Genomic DNA, 17,612 nt, shown 5'->3' on the forward strand with positions numbered 1-17,612 from the left:
AGCTGCAGCACAGAAAAGTTAAATGCTTTGCCCTCAGGTGATCTGATGAGTCTAGAAGAAAGACTCACGACTGGTGCTGGAGAGTCCTGCCCCGACCATCCTGCTTATTTGGCTTCATGGTCAGTCACTTGCCAGAAGTTGTTGATGCAGAAAACTAGCCGCCCCCTGTAGAAGCAGCACTGTCCTTTGTATTTTCTTCTTCCTTTTTTCCCCTTAATATTTATTTATTTATTTAGATTGCACTGGGTCTTAGTTGTGGTGGCATGCAGACTTCTTAGTTGCAGCATGCATGCGGGATCTAGTTCCCCTACCAGGGATCGAACCCCGGTCCCCTGCATTGGGAGCGCAGAGTCTTACCCACTGGACCACCTGGGAAGTCCCTCCTTTGTATTTTCTTGAATTGAGTAAGGTACCACATGGCTAATACATTGAAATTCTTAAGTATACATAAAATCAACTCAATGGTTATTTTACCTTTTCCTATCATTTACTTATTTTCATGTCTTTATAGATGTAATAATAATAGTAATAATAATAAAGCCCACCAATGCTTTAATGAATTTATTTGGATTCCCAGCATCTTAGAACACGCACCTGATCTAACTCCAGCATCAGCCCAGGGAAAAGCACCAGGCCTGGTCATACTGACTCTGCACCCAGCACTCCACTTCAACACAATGCCTCCTTACTATCAAGGGGAAACTTTTGCATTCTTTTTCTTTGTCATCGGGGATTATGCGTATAAATTTAATTACCTTTGAAAACTTTTTTTTTTCAATTTTGAACTTTCCTCTAAGAGCTATTCATCCTTCGGATCCCGTAATTAATGCTTTAGGAGGGGAACTTCAAGGTACGTGATCTTGTACCCCTCCTTTCTGTGGGTTCAGAAGGAAAAAACAACAACAACAGCCAGAGCCCTCTAAAACAAGCAAGGGCTCTCTCCCTGGGGCACCTCACCTGGGTTTTTGTACCAATCAGTCCTTTAATTTAGGGGTGATTCATTGTAGTTTCTGAACTGTTTCACAAAGTGATCAATCACCAGATCCGCTGTGACGTGGACTGTCATCTCCCAGGGAGAATTCTGAGTGGTGTTTAAAGAAACAATCACAACAGGAGAAATGCATCTACAGGGCTATTTCCCTCATAAAATAAATCCGTCATGGATCTTGTCCTTAGAAAAACACACACGGGGCCCCAGGTGTGCTGGCTTAATGGCTACAACCATAACATTTCCTTTTGAAAAAGGCCCTTCCCTATGCCCTTACTGTAAAGGAACCATTAAAACCCAAAGCGCGTTCCCCCTAAATAGCTGCCACCCCTAGCAATGCATGGCATTGTGGGCGCCCAGGAACCAAAATGTCCCCCCTTGTAATAAACACGATACAAACAATGGCTCGTGCCCAAGCTTTCACACTTGTTTTTCCAAGTCTTGGCTGCCAGACGCAGAGCTGTAATTCCTGAGGTCGCTTGACCTCAGGAGGGGGCGAGGTGTGCGGGGTAATTACACTACTTGGGAACTTCTTCGGCAGGAGCAGCTTAAAGATTAACTTTCTCGAGTTTCTGTGACCAAAACTGTTCCAGTGAATAGCGTGATTGGAAACTTGTGCAGGCGGGAGACAGCAGCGCGGCCGCTCTTTCAACAGGCGATTTGTTCTCCTGTCTGTGGCTCATTTCCATGCAAAGAGCCTGACATCAGAGCACCTTTTGTTGCTAAACGCTTTCTTTAGCATCAAGGGGAGAGAGTCATGTGGAGCTGGAAGAGCTCATTTTGAAGAGGGGGGGCCCTGCGGTCACCCCGCGGGGCCCTGCCCAGACTTGCTGGAAGAAATGAGTCTCGTGCCTAGTTAGTCGGTCCCCGTCACAGGAAGAGACGCCTTTGCAGCGGGTTGCGTTGCTTCTGGGCTGCCAGAATTCCCCGCCGGAAAACTCGGTGGTGCGAACTTTGCCTCCTGCTACCGGGTTGCCGAGCCGCGCCGAGCCGAGTCGGGCTGGGAAAGTTTGTGGACCTGTCAGCCGCGCGGCCCGTCGCCACCGAGAGCCGAGGTGCGGGCGCCTGTCCGGGGCCCCCGCCGGGTCGGAGGCCGGGGCCGCGGGGGATGCGGCGCGGAGGCGCGGCTCGGTGGTGACGCGGCGGGCGGGGACCGGCGCCGGGGACCGGGCACGCACGGCTGCGGGGCTAGGGTGCCCCGGGGACCCGGCCATGGAGGAGGACGCGGGAGCCGCCGGCGCGGCGCCCGAGCCCGAAGCCGAGCCCGCGCCGGAGCCTGAGGCGGGCGCTGGTCTGTCCGAGGCGTTCTCCCGGCTCTGGACCGACGTGATGGGCATCCTGGTGAGTTACCTGGAGAAGCGGAGACGCGGGGAGGGCGGGTCGCGGGACCCGGGAGCAGGCAGCCCCCCCGGCGCCCCGGCGCTCCCTTCGCGCTCGCAGACTCGACAAGCTCACCCGTCGGGGTCGTCCTTCTCCGGCTCTACCTCTTAGGGGGTTAAATACACACGGTTTAGGATTTCAAACCCTAATTAAAAAGATAACCAGACACAGATCACATCAAAGATATATTTTTTAAACAATCGGGTATGATATTCCACCGTTTAATCTGGGACACCTGCTGAGAAGTTGGTGTGGAAAAGACAGAGTCCTTCAAAGAATAGATGTAAATAACTACTGTTTGGCTGATGTGCTTTCACAGTCGGATTTGGGAAGAGGCTGATGTTACTGATGTTTATCTCTTCACCATGTGTTGTCTGACCAGGAGAGGAAAACAATTATCTCCTTACTCAGAACCGCAGAAAGTTTACTTTGTTTGCAGTTTTTCAGCTTGTAGAATTACAGGATATTTGTTATGTGTTTGGGACTAAAAACAATAAGACTTATTTTTCTAAATCTGTATTGTCATGCATTTTGAAATGTCCAGTAACTAAACCCGCCCATGGATTTGGCATAATTTCTGAAAAATAGTTTTTAGGCATGGAGGTTGAAGCTTTAACTTGTTCAGGGTTCAGTGCCTTGAGGAATTAGTAGATTTGCTTTGGTGGAGCTGTAGGTAGGCAGGTAGACTGGAATCAGATGGGTGGGGTTCTTACAGTCAGACATCTTACTCCACACATTAAAAAGTCAATTTCATTGGAAAGATTCGGAATTGGGAGTTGTGTAGATCATTGGAAGAGGCTCTAGATTTACTTGGAGTTTTTTTTTGTTTTTTTTTTTTTAATAGGAGGAGGTGTAGTTTATAGAAAACTCTTCTTTGGTAATGATGAAACCATTTGTAGCACAGTCATTAAGCTTTTGGACTTTGGAGTGAGTTAGCCTGGATTCAAATCCCAGCCCTCCCATTGACTGACTGCATGATCTTGGTCAAGGTACCCAACTCCACTGACTTTCTATTTCATTACCTGAGAAGTGAAGCAAAGATTTGCTTCTTAGGTTTTCTGAGATTTAGCTAAGCTGATATATAGCTAGTGCTCCATACTGATACATAGTAGGTGCTTAATAAAGAATAGCTCTCTTTCTATTTTTTTTCTTGCAAATGATCTTGTGTCTCAACTTTCCAGACATCCTAAAGTCTCAGTTATTCTATTTTCAGGTGTCCTTTGGTATTTATGATTATTCCTGTACAGAGAGCCAGAGAAGGTTGGTCAAAAATTTCTATCTGCTCGTCTCACTCTCCGATATTTTATTTTAATTAATTTATTTTTTGAAAGCAGATTTATTCAGGGAGATACCCACTCCATAGACAGAGTGTGGGGCATCTCAGAATGACTCTCTAATGTTTAAAAAATATATATTAAAAAAATTTTAAGTTAATGCTTTTTGCATTTTCTTAACATTACTGATGAATATGGGCCTTCAGTGAAATTCCAGAAAACCCGATGAACATATATAAAAGTTGTGGTGATAGATTGTTTTTTAAGTTTATCAAGCAGGAAGCTTATCTTGTTATTTCTTGCTTAGGTCTCACTCTGTAAATGTTCAGGCACTGAGAAAATTGGCTTAATGACATCACATTGCATCCCTTACTAGGGTGTGGGCTGGGGAGGGAAGGGTTAGAGATGCTCCTTTGAACTGAAGTGTGGGCTCAGGGTCGTTTGGGGGCCGGGATGGCATGGACCACTTTCTGAAGATTTGCTTTCCCTTCCCTGGCAGATTCCAGCGCTGTTGGGTCAGTTGTAGCAGAGTGTTCTTTGGCTGAGTTAGAAGATGGGGTGGGGCTCAAGAAGCCCAAACCTGTTATTCAAAAGGCAGATGCAGGAGAAAAGAAAATATGTGCTTCTTACAGAGCTAATAGTTCGGTGTGAGGCTGAAAGACGGTAAAGATTGTCCCAAACAGGTAGTGTTCACCCATGTTTTCCCATCTTTTATAAGGTCTTATTGTGCTTTAAGTCTTGGGCATCAAGATTGTTCCTTAGTGAAAAAGCAGACAAAGAAGACATAGATTACCTGCTGTCCTTTGTACGTGCCTGTAAGAAGTCACCAGGGGAAAAGGATCTTTATTCTGCTTTTAGAAAGCTGCCATCCAAGTGTTTATAAGAAACTATATCTTCGGAAGAATGTATCAAGACACGAAACTGACAGCTGACTTTCTCTGTTCTTACGGAGATAAAAGACACAATTTCCTTCATTTTGTATTTAACATATGGCATTTTGCAATCATCTATCAGCCTAGACAGGTTGAAGTGACTTGATCCCTGGCACATATACATTGTTAGTGGCAATGTCAGACTGCACCCCAGTTCTCTGACCTCCACCAGTCAGGAGCCTGATGCCGTGATGCTCCATAGTTAACTATCCCAGATCCACTTGGTAGAAATGTAATGACATCCAGTCATTTTAGGCAAATGCTGTTTGGAAGATTAGGAGAGTAGAGGTAGTAGGGGAATTATACATCCAGACATCATACTTAGCAGATTTCAGGCACAGTTGCTACTTTATTTTTTAGATTCTTCTTAGTGTAAAAATGTAAACTTCAAAGCTTATTAGGTTAAAACTTTTTTTTTTTTTTTTTTTTTTTTTTTTTTTACATAAATAAATTTATTAAAAAAAAAAATTAACCATAAATAGAAGGGTTTATTTCTGGATTCTCAATTCTGTTCCATTGATTATATGTCTATCTTTATGCCAGTACCATATTGTTTTTTTTTAAATTGAATTTAGTTGATTTACAATATTGTGTTAGTTTCAGGTGTACAGCAGTGATTTGTTTACACATATATGTTTATATATTTATATATCTTTTTCTGATTCTTTTCCTTTATAGTTTATTACAAGATATTGAATAGAGTTCCTTGTACTATAGAGTAAGTCCTTGTTGTCTCACACTGTCTTGATTATTGTAGCTTTGTATAACTTTTGAAATTGGGAAATGTAATTCTTCTGACTTCATTCTTTTTTTTTCAGGATTGTTTTTGCTTTTTGGGGCCCTTTGCATTTCCATCCAAATGTAATCAGCTTGCCAATTTCAGCAACAGTGTCAGCTGAGCTTTTGATAGGGATTGTGTTAAATCCATAGATCGGTGTGGGGATTATTGCTACTTTCACAATACTGTGTCTCTCAATCCACGAGTATGTCATGTCTCTTCATTTATTTAGATTAATTTTCTTTGGCAGTGTTTTGCAGGTTTCAGTGCACAAAAATGCACTTCTTTGGTAAATTTATTCTTTTTTTTCACTACCAAACGTAAGGTAGATAGATAGTGGGAAGCAGCCGCAGAGCACAGGGAGATCAGCTCGGTGCTTTGTGACCGCCTGGAGGGGTGGGATGGGGAGGGTGGGAGGGAGGGAGATGCATGAGGGAAGGGATGTGGGAACAGATGTATATGTATGACTGATTCACTTTGTTATAAAGCAGAAACTAATAAAACTTTTTTTTAAATGAATGAGCACAGCTCCTCTTTCCCGAAGGCGCAGTACAGCAAGAAGCCCTCGGCATCCCTACCCCCTTGGATTTTGTTGGTTCTAACCCGGGGAGGGGGGAGAGTGTTGCCCCAGAGGCATTGATCTCGGTAAATACAGGATGGTTGTTTGAGTTCATTGGGACACATTTTACATTTAAATTAATGCAGTCCTGCCCAGTTCAGCACCAATCAGTTGCTTTTATATAATTGCTAACAAAACGCTTATTTAGAGAAGTGATAGTATAATTTATGGCATGAAAATGTTTGAGTGTGTTGGAATGAATAAAATGCTAACAAGTGAATATGTAAATAGAGAGTTAAGAGAAAATGAGTTTACAAAACCACTATGGATACTGGGTGCTGAGAATACGCTTTTATTGAGTGAAAAAGGAAAAAAGTATGTACTCTTAAATGCAGGAGCCACTCCAAAATACAGTTCTGTAAAGACTCATGCCCCGGCTATAACGGGGCGCATTTATGAAGACTTTAATAAATTCTGCTTATGCCAAAGCTACCACTTGGACAGTTGCGTCATGCATACTTAAATCCTGGCACTTCCACTGAAAATGTAGTGGCAAATTGCGAAATGTTTGTAAACCCTGAGCAATTAAACCGTGGCCTTCTTGTGAAATACGCTATTCTGTTGTCTAACTCGGCAACGTGTGGTCTGCCTGGGTTTTCAAAGCCTGTCACCTTTCACGATGACATGCTTAGACTTCTGTTGAGAAGTGCAGAACAAGTTAGAATCCTATGGGATTCTACTCTTTTATCTTTACTCCCCGGTTGCAGACAAAGCATTCCTTTTTCTTTTTTGGGGTGGGGGGGAGTAGTTTTTTTTTTTTAAGAGTAGGAATTGCTGAGGTTATCAGATGAGGTAGATCATGTTTTCAGCCCCAAGTATCCATTCGGTAACTTGTGATGGTTCATAAATTTTTCCTCCAGAATTCGAGGACTTCTTAAACGCAGAATCAGGCCTTTAAAGCTACTTGTTCTCACTGGGAAGGGAAAGGAAGGGAGTTAGTAAGTGACTATTGTTTGCAGGATCCTGCAAGACGCACCTCCCCCAAACCTTACATTTCCCTGCTATGTTCCTACAATTTACACCCATTTCCTAGCAATGCCTGGAAAATATCCATTGTGTAGACAAACTCTACATGGAGGACCTTCCCCTACTCTTAATTCCTATTCAAGCTACAGAAAAGAATGTAGTAGGTTTATCTGTTAAGTTTATCTTTAGGTTAAGTTATCAGCTAGGTTCATTCTGTTTAAGTTTATCGGATAGGTTCATTCTGTCTTGCTGTTTACTGAAGTCCTCTTCCTTAAAAGACCCTCCTTTTGCTCTGTATTTTTGGGCAAAGTGTAGGGGAGGGGAGGTGTCAGTGAGATCCCTAGAGGGCTTTTAAAATGCAAACTCCTTTGTACAGACCAGTGTGTAATTTACATATTCTCTGGGTGGTGTCTTAAGCCCTTCAGCTAATGACTTAATTTTTTAGGTCTTTGGAATCTGAGAGTCAGCCCCAGTTTCCAATATTCTAACTTCATCTTGACGTTTTGTCCCTGGTAGCCGGCTGAAAGCCTATGGCTTTTATATAAATAGAGAGATTGCAGGGTGATGTAGCGGAAGACACTGACTGAAGAGACCTCAACTCCCTCATTTAGAGAGGAGGGATGGAAGGGCTTGAGGCAGCAGCGTAGGGACCAGAACTCAGACATCCCGATTTTCATTTCTTTGCCAAAGTTAAGTCTTACAGTTCTGGCTGGGGTCCTTAATTTGCTGTCAAAAGAGATTCTGGGACTTCTCTGGCTGTCCAGTGGTTAAGATGCCGTGCTCACAATGCAGGGGGCACAGGTTTGGTCGTCGGGGAAGTAAGATACCGCATGCCCTAAGGCGCAGCCAAAAAAAAAAAAAAAAGGCTAAAAAGAGGCCTCTGCATTAAAGCAACTGTTCATGCTCTCCGTCTTCCCACATCCTGCTTTCATTGGCCGCTCTCTACCTTGTAATGCTTCCCTCTTCCACCTGGCTTGTTCTGCATCCTTGTTCACCATCGTTGACTCTCAACTTCCAATGATAGAATGCAGCAACATGGGGAGGGGAAGGCAGTGCTCACAAGGGCTGAGTCCTGGTGCTGTGCGGGGCCCTTCCCAAACTTACCTTAATTGGTCCTCTCACTGTGACCCGTGAGCATTATTGTCCCCATTTTACAGTGGAGAGGTAAACGTGCATGTCCTGAATCACCCAGACAGTAAACAGGAGCTGGGATTTGGATCATGTGTTATTTCCTGGAAATTAACTCCTAGTTGCAGTTTTCTAGTTCATTCTTTCACATCTCTATCAAGACATCTATTGACTGTCAATCTTTTTTGCTTGAGCTATTGAACTAAGTACTAGCCGCACATGCCCCTGACTTCCAGAAAGACAGTAGTTCTGTAGGAGAAACAGCATCCACTGTCCCTCCCCTAAATACCCAGTCCTGCGGTGTAGTGTGCAGATCGCCCCAAAGAGCACAGAGTTGGGGAGGGTTGGCGGTGGTGCTGGTGCAGGAAGTCCAGTCCCAGAAATGCCTTTCAGTTTGGGCCCTGGCAGTGAGTAGGCTTTACCTGAGAGGTGTTTCCCAGTGAGGGCTAAGGAGGAAAGAAGAGAGGAAGGGCCTTCTGGACAGAGCCAAGGGAAAGAAAGATAGGAGAGCAGAGAGCACTGAGGTGGGTGCCAGGTCCTGAGTGCTGAAGTAGCTGCAGTCATACTGTAGGCTTCAGTGAGAAGCCATTGCAGAATTTTAAACTGACATGTGTCATGATCACTTTTTAGAAAAGTGACTTTTGGGGGTGATGAGTTGGTGATGAATTTGGAAGAAGACTACTTCAGTGATCCAGGCAAGAGAAGATGAGAGCTTGGATTAAATGTTTATGAAACATACCAGTTTATCTATCACCTGGCTTCTGTTAGTCCCCATATTTTACTCTATAAGGAGTCAAGGACTCCTCATGGTAATTTACTTTTGATAAATTCTTTTACGCTCAAGAGTAGGCTGGGTTAATGCAAGAGATTTTTAGGCATGTTGTAGTGTTGTGATTTTTTTTTTCATTCTAAGGAAGTATCTATCTTGACACATCTATGTGTACACATATCTACTTACCTGCCTCTCTATACTGGAGTAAATGATTTGGTTCCTTAAAGAGGGGAATTATTATTTATAACAATATACACACAATGCTGTAGCTAAATGATGTTTAATACCATCTTTTAAAAGCTAATTTTAGAGACTTCCCTGGTGGTGCAGTGGTTAAGAATCTGCCTTCCAATGCAGGGGACGTGGGTTTGATCCTTGGTTGAGGAACTAAGATCCCACATGCCGCGCCGGACAGCTAAGCCCACGCGCTGGAAAGATACCACATGCCACAACTAAGACCCGTTGCAGACAAAAATTAAAAAAAAAAAAAAAGCTAATTCTAGAGAACAGTGAAATAGAGGGAAATATTCAGTTGGGCATATTGATCCATAAGCATATCTGTAGCTCAGTTTTATAAAGGACATAAGAGGAAAACCTGTAACTAGCAGTTTACTTAATGTATTCTTTTTAAGAGTACTTTATGCTTCAGACTTAACCATCATAATCCCACTGTGATATATGATGTGCTTACCCATGGTTTACACACATTCTTTTCTTAGGGTAGAAATAAAATTGATCTCAAAATAATGAATTTAGATGGATAGAGGCTAAGACTAAGAATTAACTGTACCATTTAATACCAGTGAGTATAGACTAAGACTAAAAGAATTAACCAAACCTTCCGACTAATTTTGAGATAAAATGTATTTTTATGATGACCCGGATTTGTCATTTCTCAGATGGTATGCTCATTTATTTATTAATTTAATTTGGTAATGAGACCTGAGAATTTGTAGGTCTGTTCCTCATTAGCTTTGCTCCTAGGCAGCTGTCTAGTGTCCCACCCTTTGTTCCATAAGATGTTTCACTGGGTAGCATTAATTCTTTATGAGTTGAGATGCCTCATAGAGATAACCTAGTTTGAATTTTTTCTTGCTTGTCAAGCCCTGTAATAGAGACGACTCTGGCATGGAGATTGGAGACCCAGGCCTTAGAGTATCTTAGAGACTTGGAAGACAAAAGCTTGATAATAAGATAGTTTTTCCTCTCTGTGATCCCTAATTTTTTCTTTTCTGAAGAGATCTCCTATTGTCTTTCACCTTTCTAAGCTGATTGGTAAAAACGTGAATACGTTTGAGTTTATAATGACTGCTCTGTAGACTTTTGTTCCATGTGTCCATAGAGATACTTTGCGGCTCTCCTTGGTGTCTGTGACGTAGATTTGATTCATGGTTTATTTTGTTGCTTCATCCATTGTTTGTTTGGTTTTACAGCAAGTAGTGAGTGAGGAAGGTCCAGTGTGTCTACACATCACTCTGTGCCTGGTTGTGGCTATGGCTTCATTTTCTGTCCTGGCATGCAGAATTAAAAGTGGAATTACAAGGGAAAGAAAAAGAAATGCATATAATTGTAATTTTAACTAAAAGTATCATTGAAGGGCAGAATAAAAAAATTTTAGTATGTATCCTGAGCCCTAGTTACTTTAAAAATTTATCCTAGTTAATTTGGGGGACTTGCGTACTTTTGCCTAAGACTTGCTGTCAACCGATACATTTTTCACACTACAGCTAAAAAATGTTTTTATGCTTTTTTGGGCACTCTTAAAAATAGAGTGTTTCAATATTAAGTTATTTGTTATAAAGAAGAAAGGAATATTCTAGTTTAAGAATAAGTATCTTCGCTATAGGCTTACATCCATTTTCAGAGGATTTTAAAGGCCACACTTAAAGATAAACCATTAACAGTTTTACAGATGTCCTTGTTTTGGATATGCACAGGGTTAAAAAAAAATTTTTTTTAAACAAAGCAATGAGATACCCCTACACACCTGTAACAATGGCCAAAATCTGGAACACTGACAACACCAAATGCTGAAGAGGATGTGGAGCAACAGGAACTCTTGTTTATTGCTGGTGAGAATGAAAAATGGTGCAGCCACTTTGGAAGACAGTTTGGCATTTTCTTACAAAACTAAGCCATATTTTTACCGTCCAGTCCAGCAATTGCACTCCTTGGTATTTGCCCGCAGAAGGTGAAAACTTATGTCTACACAAAAACCTGCACACAGCTGTTTATAGCAGCTTTATTCATAATTGCCAAAACGTGGAAGCAACCAAGAGGTCCTTCAGGAGATGAATGGATAAATAAAGTGTGGTGGAATTTTTTTTTTTTATTTCTTTGTGGTACACGGGCCCCTCACTGTTGTGGCCTCTCCTGTTGCGGAGCACAGGCTCCGGACGCGCAGGCTCAGTAGCCATGGCTCACGGGCCCAGCCGCTCCACGGCATGTGGGATCTTCCCGGACCGGGGCACGAACCCGTGTCCCCTGCATTGGCAGGCGGACTCTCAACCACTGCGCCACCAGGGAAGCCCATGTGTGGTGGAATATTATTTAGTGCTAAAAAGAAATGAACCATCAAGCCATCAAAAGATGTGGAAGAACCCTAAATGTATATTACTAAGTGAAAGAAGCCCACCTGAAAAGTCTTTTATTCTGACTCTATGACATTTTGGAAAAGGCAAAACTGTGGATACAGTGAAAAGATCAGGGTTTGGAGGGAGGGAGGGATAAATAGGTGTTGGAGGGAGGGAGGGATGAATAGGTGGAGCACAGAGGATTTTTATAATGATGGATAGATAGATGTACAACACCAAGAGTGAACCGTAATGCAAACTTTCCATTTGGGGTGATTATGATGTGACACTGTATGCTCATCAGCTGTAACAAAGGTTCCACTCTAATGAGTACGATGGGTTTATTTCAACACCACCAAGCAATTCTCAAATTCTCAGCGGACACTGACGGAGTTTCCCACAAATTTAATTCATGTCTGACACTATCTACTAGTGTCAGATCCCACAGGTTAGGGGCTCAGTCCCAAAGACTGTCCCTATTTCAGTTGCCAATCGCAAGTCCAGATTGTTATTTGTGCTTCTGAACGACTGGCTATAAATTGGAGGTTCCTGCATCCCCCCTGGTGTTCCATTAATTTGCTAGATCAGCTCACAGAACTCAGGAAACCAATTTACTTGTTAGATTAACCAGTTTACTTACTAGATGACTGGTTTGTTATGAAGGGATATAACTCAGGAACAGCCAGATGGAAGAGTTGCTTAGGGTGAGGTAGGTGGGAAGGGGCGAGGAGCTTCCATCCTCTCTGGGGCACCACTCTCCCTGAATCTTCACATGGTCACCAATCCAGAAGCTCTATCAACTCTGTCCTTTTAGGTTTGTATGGAGGCTTCATTATGTAGGCATGCTTGATTACATCATTGGCCTTTGGTAACTGAACTCAGTCTCCAGCCCCTCTTCCCTTCAAGGAGGTTGGGGGGTAAGGGTGGGGTGAGACTGAAAGTTCTTACCCTCTAATTACTTGGTCTTGCTGGTGACCAGCTCCATCCTGAGGCTATCTAGGAGCCCCAGCCTAGGTGTCTCATTGGCATAAACTCAGATGTACTCTGAAGGGATTCCTAATGAGTGACAAAAGATGCTCCTGTCATTCCAAATTCCAAGGGTTGGGAGCCCTGTACCAGGGCTGGGAAGAAGACCAAGTATCTGTCTCCTGTAAGTCACAATGTGACAGTGGGGGATATTGATAATGAGGGAGGCTATGCCTGTTTGAGGGTAGGAGATACATTGAAAATCTCTGTACCTTCCCTTCAACTTTGCTGTCAGTCTTAAGCTGCTAAAAAAATGAAGTCTTAATAAGAAAATAATAATTAATTTTTTTGTTGTTTTAATCAAGAGAAGGGTAACAGAATGAGAACATTTAAAAACAAAAAAATTGATTAAACACCTCTTAGAAAACTGAAAAGTTATTTTGTGAGAGAGTTAAGAGCAAAGGAAGCAGTTCAGAGTGGCTTCAAATCCTGGCTTCAGCATTTAGTGGACCTGTGACCTGGGTGAGTTCCTTAACCATTCTATGTCTTGGTTTCCTCATCAGTAAAATGAGGATGATAGCCACTCACATCATTGGGTCTGGTAAGATTAATTAAATCACTAGAACTGTGCATGGCATATGGTAAGCAGATCATAAATATTCATTATTATTAGCTGTTAACGGTTAAATCTCCTTTAGTTGGAATATGAATTAATTTCCCTTCATTCTCATCTTTAGATGGAGTGATGATCTGATTCCACATGTTCAATTTAGGATTGATATTAACTATTGATTTAATGTATGTCACATGTCCTTTTTAGAATACACAATTTAAAAACAAATGCATAAATCGCTTCAAAGTATTAACCTTCAGGTTTCATGTTAGGAAACGGGTGTTAAAAATGACCTGTAGACTCGAGAGAGAAAATGTATGAAACTTGTGAATAGGCAGGGTTTTCTGGGGGCAAGAAGGTATTTGAAATGAAAACATATTTTCTGTTTAAATGGTGTCCAGATTGCTATTTTCAGTTCTCTTGTGACTAAGTAGTGCAATAATATGAGATCTTTTTAATAGTTGACTTCTTAGAAACATGTAAAATATTGAAAGTATCCACTTAACTAATGATTTTATTTTTTGAATGCTGGGCTCATGTAGATGTGCTAAATCTACTTTCATTATCTTGAACTTTTTTGTGAAATATTTTCCCAGGGTTTTATTGAATTAACTGATGTTTTTGTCAGGGTTGCTAAACATTCATTCTGTATTTTTGCATCTTAATTAGAAATCTTCTGTCTCCAATCAAGAAGTTATAAAAGCGTCATACGGTAGTGTCCCCACCAGAGCCCAAAGCAACCTGCAAACACATGTCAGTGTGAACGTGATAGAAAATGGGATTGCTTGTGGTTTGAGAAAGATTATTATTATTATTTATTATTATTATGCAGTATGCCACTTATATACATTTTAATTTGGGGGTAACTTCACTATGCATCTATAGAAAACATGAAGGAATTTGAAACTTTGGGAAAGTCTGTAAAGATGAACATTGGATGCTAGAGAGATAAGACATTTCATTTTTAGAGCATATTTTATCATGAAATACAGTTTTATTGAAAACGTTCCACAAAAGTGTAGGCTTAGGACATAGCCTACTGGGGAAAGGTCATTAACGCCTCTGCAGCATTTTGCTTCTAGTTATGTAACATGTGGTGCCCAGGTGGTGACTTAATGAAAGGCCCCTCATAACACTGGTGCATGGTAGTGATTTGCCCTGATTAGGATATTATGAAACTGAGGCTATGCGATGAGCATTAAAGTAAAGAGGTGTCAAATGATTCATAAAAGGTACATGAAAGATACACTGAAATCCACGTGATGTAACTTTAGCACTAGCAGAGAACTACCTACTGTTTCAACAGACCAGACTGTCAGCTGGTAACCTCCACATTCTATATCAAAGCACTCTTCTGCTTGTCACATCACTGAAAGACTGCACATTCCAGAGCTTGTGTCTTTAGAAAGCGGGGTATCTTCCATGGTGGAAGAGTTTCCATAGAAGCCGGAGGGGAGGCAGGTACAACTAATACACTCCTTAGACATCGAGAGATTTTCAGCAGGTCACATCCCTTACTCTCAAGAAGTTCTGCTCTAGAGATTAGATGATAATACTTACATTGGCATATAATTCCTTACATTTCATGGTGCGTCCTTTACATGTATCGGCTGGTTTAATGCCCTTATAGCTACCAGAAACCCAGCCTTGTTGGCAGCCACAGTTCTCTAGCCTGGTGAGTAATCTAGGGTTCCTGGTTTCCTTGTCAAACACACTGACATTTCATTGCCCGTATTTCATTACCCGTAATTCAACAATCTCTGGTTGATTCTGGCTTCTGTAAATTCTAGCCTTCTAAGTTTTCATCTATTTTATCTGTGAAATAGAGGTGAAACATTGAAGTTATATCTTTGCCAGTATTTTCAAATGCTCCTCCGAAGTAGATCCAGACCCAGCTGGATGTGGGCTCTGCTATTTTTTGAGCAGAGTTTGGGGGTGAAGCCAGAAAGTGATCCCTAGTCTGGATTTTCCCATTTTCTACCCAAGCTGCCTGGTCCCTGGGGTCTTGGATGCTATAGGGTGGGTCAGTGTGGCAAACACTCATGACTTTGCAGGCTCACCTCTTCCAAGGAGGCAGAGAGAAGCACAAACGTGTGGTGTCTCATTGTTACCAGCTTGCCACAAATTCTAGAAAAGCCAGACTTTTGTTCTCATGACTTCCAGTTCTTCTACTGTGGAAAACAGGAAGGCCCACTTTCACAACGCTGGGAAAAGCAGACTCTACTATTGTCAGCCAAAAAGTTTTGCAAGCTGCAAGAGTTTGGTTTTATGACACTAGGTTTACATTTTTTTTTTTAAATCAAGATTTTTAAAAAGACACGCAAACCTTTCATTTGTTTACCTGTGGACTTACTTGCAGACAAGTTTAAGGGTGTTCTGTTTCAAGTCCTTACATATAAAGAAGAAAATCTGGGACAAGAGTTGCTCAAGGGCGCTAGGTTACAGATGGTTTCAAAGGATCAGCCGAAGACCAAGTGAACAAGCCAAAGCAAGACTGGTTTAAATTCCTGAATTTGCTAGTTAGGTCAAGATAAATAAGTACTGAATTATGCAGTGTAGTTGGCAGCAGGGACTGATGAAGCTCCAAAGGTTGTTTTGGTAGAAAAATGACTTAACAAAATGAATGAGGGCTGGGGGGAGTGACACACTACCTTCTGGTGTCCCCTGAAGATCTAAATCAAAACAAGTTTTATTAGTGCAGAGAAAAGCATGCTGGTGTTGCTGCAGTGCCTTGGATGTGACGATAGTCACAGCTGTACAACTAGGGATAGAGCCAACATTCTGAAGTATCTGTTAAAACTAAAGGCGATCACCTTTTTTTCTTAATTTTTAAGTCACTACTTCTTAGACCATTAGCAGTCAATTAATTGGTTCTTTGGCTTATGGTTTTCTAACGCTTTGTGTATCTATTGTCCTTGATGGGACTTTTATTTTAAAAATATAAGCATATATTCTTTGTGGCAATGTAGGGAGAGTGTGCAAGATAGAATCAAAAATTTTTTTCTGCAAACTAAAGGAACTTAGAAATTCAGTTGTCAGCGGATTCTTTGGAGGACTTCTTTATTGATTCCTTTGCAGCTCTACATTCCACGCTTCCTTGAAGCTTCAGAACTCGGTGGATAGAACAAGGAACATTCTACGGTTTGCTACCCAGTCACCCATTGTAGTTATTTTTTTCCTCAGGGAATTTGGAGGTTATATTTTTGTGCAGTAGTTGCAATATTCTTTGAAATGTGACTGCCATCAAGACTTGTTTATAAAGCCATTTTAGCAAAGATGCTATGGGGCAGAAAGAGAAGAGTAATAATAAAAATAGTATTGTTGGCAGCTGATATTGACTGATCATATACTATGTGCTAAACACTGTACTAAGCTCTTTCCATGCATTATCTCATTCCATTGTCCCTATAACCCTGTGAGGTAGTGGTATGGGTTGAACTGTAGCCCCCCAAAGAAGATGTGCCAAAGCCTTTTTTTATAATTAACTAATTAATTAATTAGGTTGTGCTGGGTCTTAGTTGCCGCAGGCAGGCACCTTGGTTGTGGCTCGCCGGCTCCTTAGGTGCTGTACCCGGGTTCCCCAGTTGTGGCATGTGAACTCTTAGTTGTGGCATGCATGTGGGATCTAGTTCCCTGACCAGGGATCGAACCTGGGCCCCCTGCATTGGGAGCTTGGAGTCTTATCCACTGTGCCACCAGGGAAGTCCCTTAAAGTCTTAACCCTCAGTCTTAATCTCAGAGTGCAGCCCTATTTGGAAATAGGATCTTTGTAGATGTAATCAAGTTAAGATGAGGTTGTTAGAGTGGCCCCTAATCCAGAGTGGAAATTTGGACACATACACAGGCAGACACAGAAGGAAGACGATGTGAAGACACATATAGACAGAGAGAACTATATGAAAATGGAGGATTAGAGTGATGCATCTGTTAAGCCATGGAATGCCAAAGATTGCTGGCAAACCACCACAAGCTAGGAAGAGGCACTGAAGGATTCCCCTACAGGTTGCAGAGGAAGCATGGCCCTGCTGAAACCTTGATTTTGGACTTCTAGCCTCTAGAACTGTGAGACAATGCATTTCTGTTTCAAGTCACCCCAGTTTTTGGTACTTTGGAATACAGCAGTCCTAGAAAACTGATATAGATGGGTGCTTTGCTATCTTCTTTCTGCAGGGGAGCAGCTGTTGGGAAAAGGAGCAAGGTATAAAGAAAGCAGAACTTTTTCCAGGGAAGTTTTAGTACTTTGCATGGACCAATACCTTGACCAGGAGGAGAAGGAAAATTGACAAGATAGGTAAACAGTGAGCCTCAGAAAGAACCTGACCAGGGCAGCACAGACACCTGTGCAACAAACGCTCACTGGCTTTGGGTGGTTCCGCCAGGCATGAGGAAGACAGACTCCTCTATTCCTCTCCCAAGTGCTAGGGGGTAACAAGAGGGACAGAGGTAGAGGGAAGTGTTTCCTTCGTGATGGTCCAGCATTTCTCATCTGATGAGCTGAGGAATGAAGTGGACTCGGGAAATTGCATTGTATCCCATCTTCTCACCCAAATAAGCCCTCAGGCAAGTGCCCACAGCTTTTCCCTCTTCTGCTCACCATTATTATTACTGTTTCTCTCTCTCTGT

The 17,612-nt window shown here is 42.1% G+C and overlaps 1 protein-coding gene across 2 annotated transcripts in view; it reads left to right on the top strand.

Moving 5' to 3' along the window:
• Positions 1-2,061: 2,061 nt before the first annotated feature.
• Positions 2,062-17,612, top strand: part of SASH1 (SAM and SH3 domain containing 1) — a gene marked incomplete at its 5' end in the record, with an annotated part of 189,705 nt that continues 174,154 nt past the window's right edge. For both annotated transcript variants that reach the window (XM_079716634.1, XM_079716635.1), the window contains one exon: positions 2,062-2,329. In XM_079716634.1, coding sequence (XP_079572760.1) covers positions 2,201-2,329 — 129 coding nt within the window. The remainder of the gene's footprint in view (positions 2,330-17,612) is intronic.

Source organism: Hyperoodon ampullatus, assembly GCF_949752795.1.
Source record: "Hyperoodon ampullatus genome assembly, chromosome: 12".
Lineage (NCBI taxonomy): Eukaryota > Metazoa > Chordata > Mammalia > Artiodactyla > Ziphiidae > Hyperoodon > Hyperoodon ampullatus.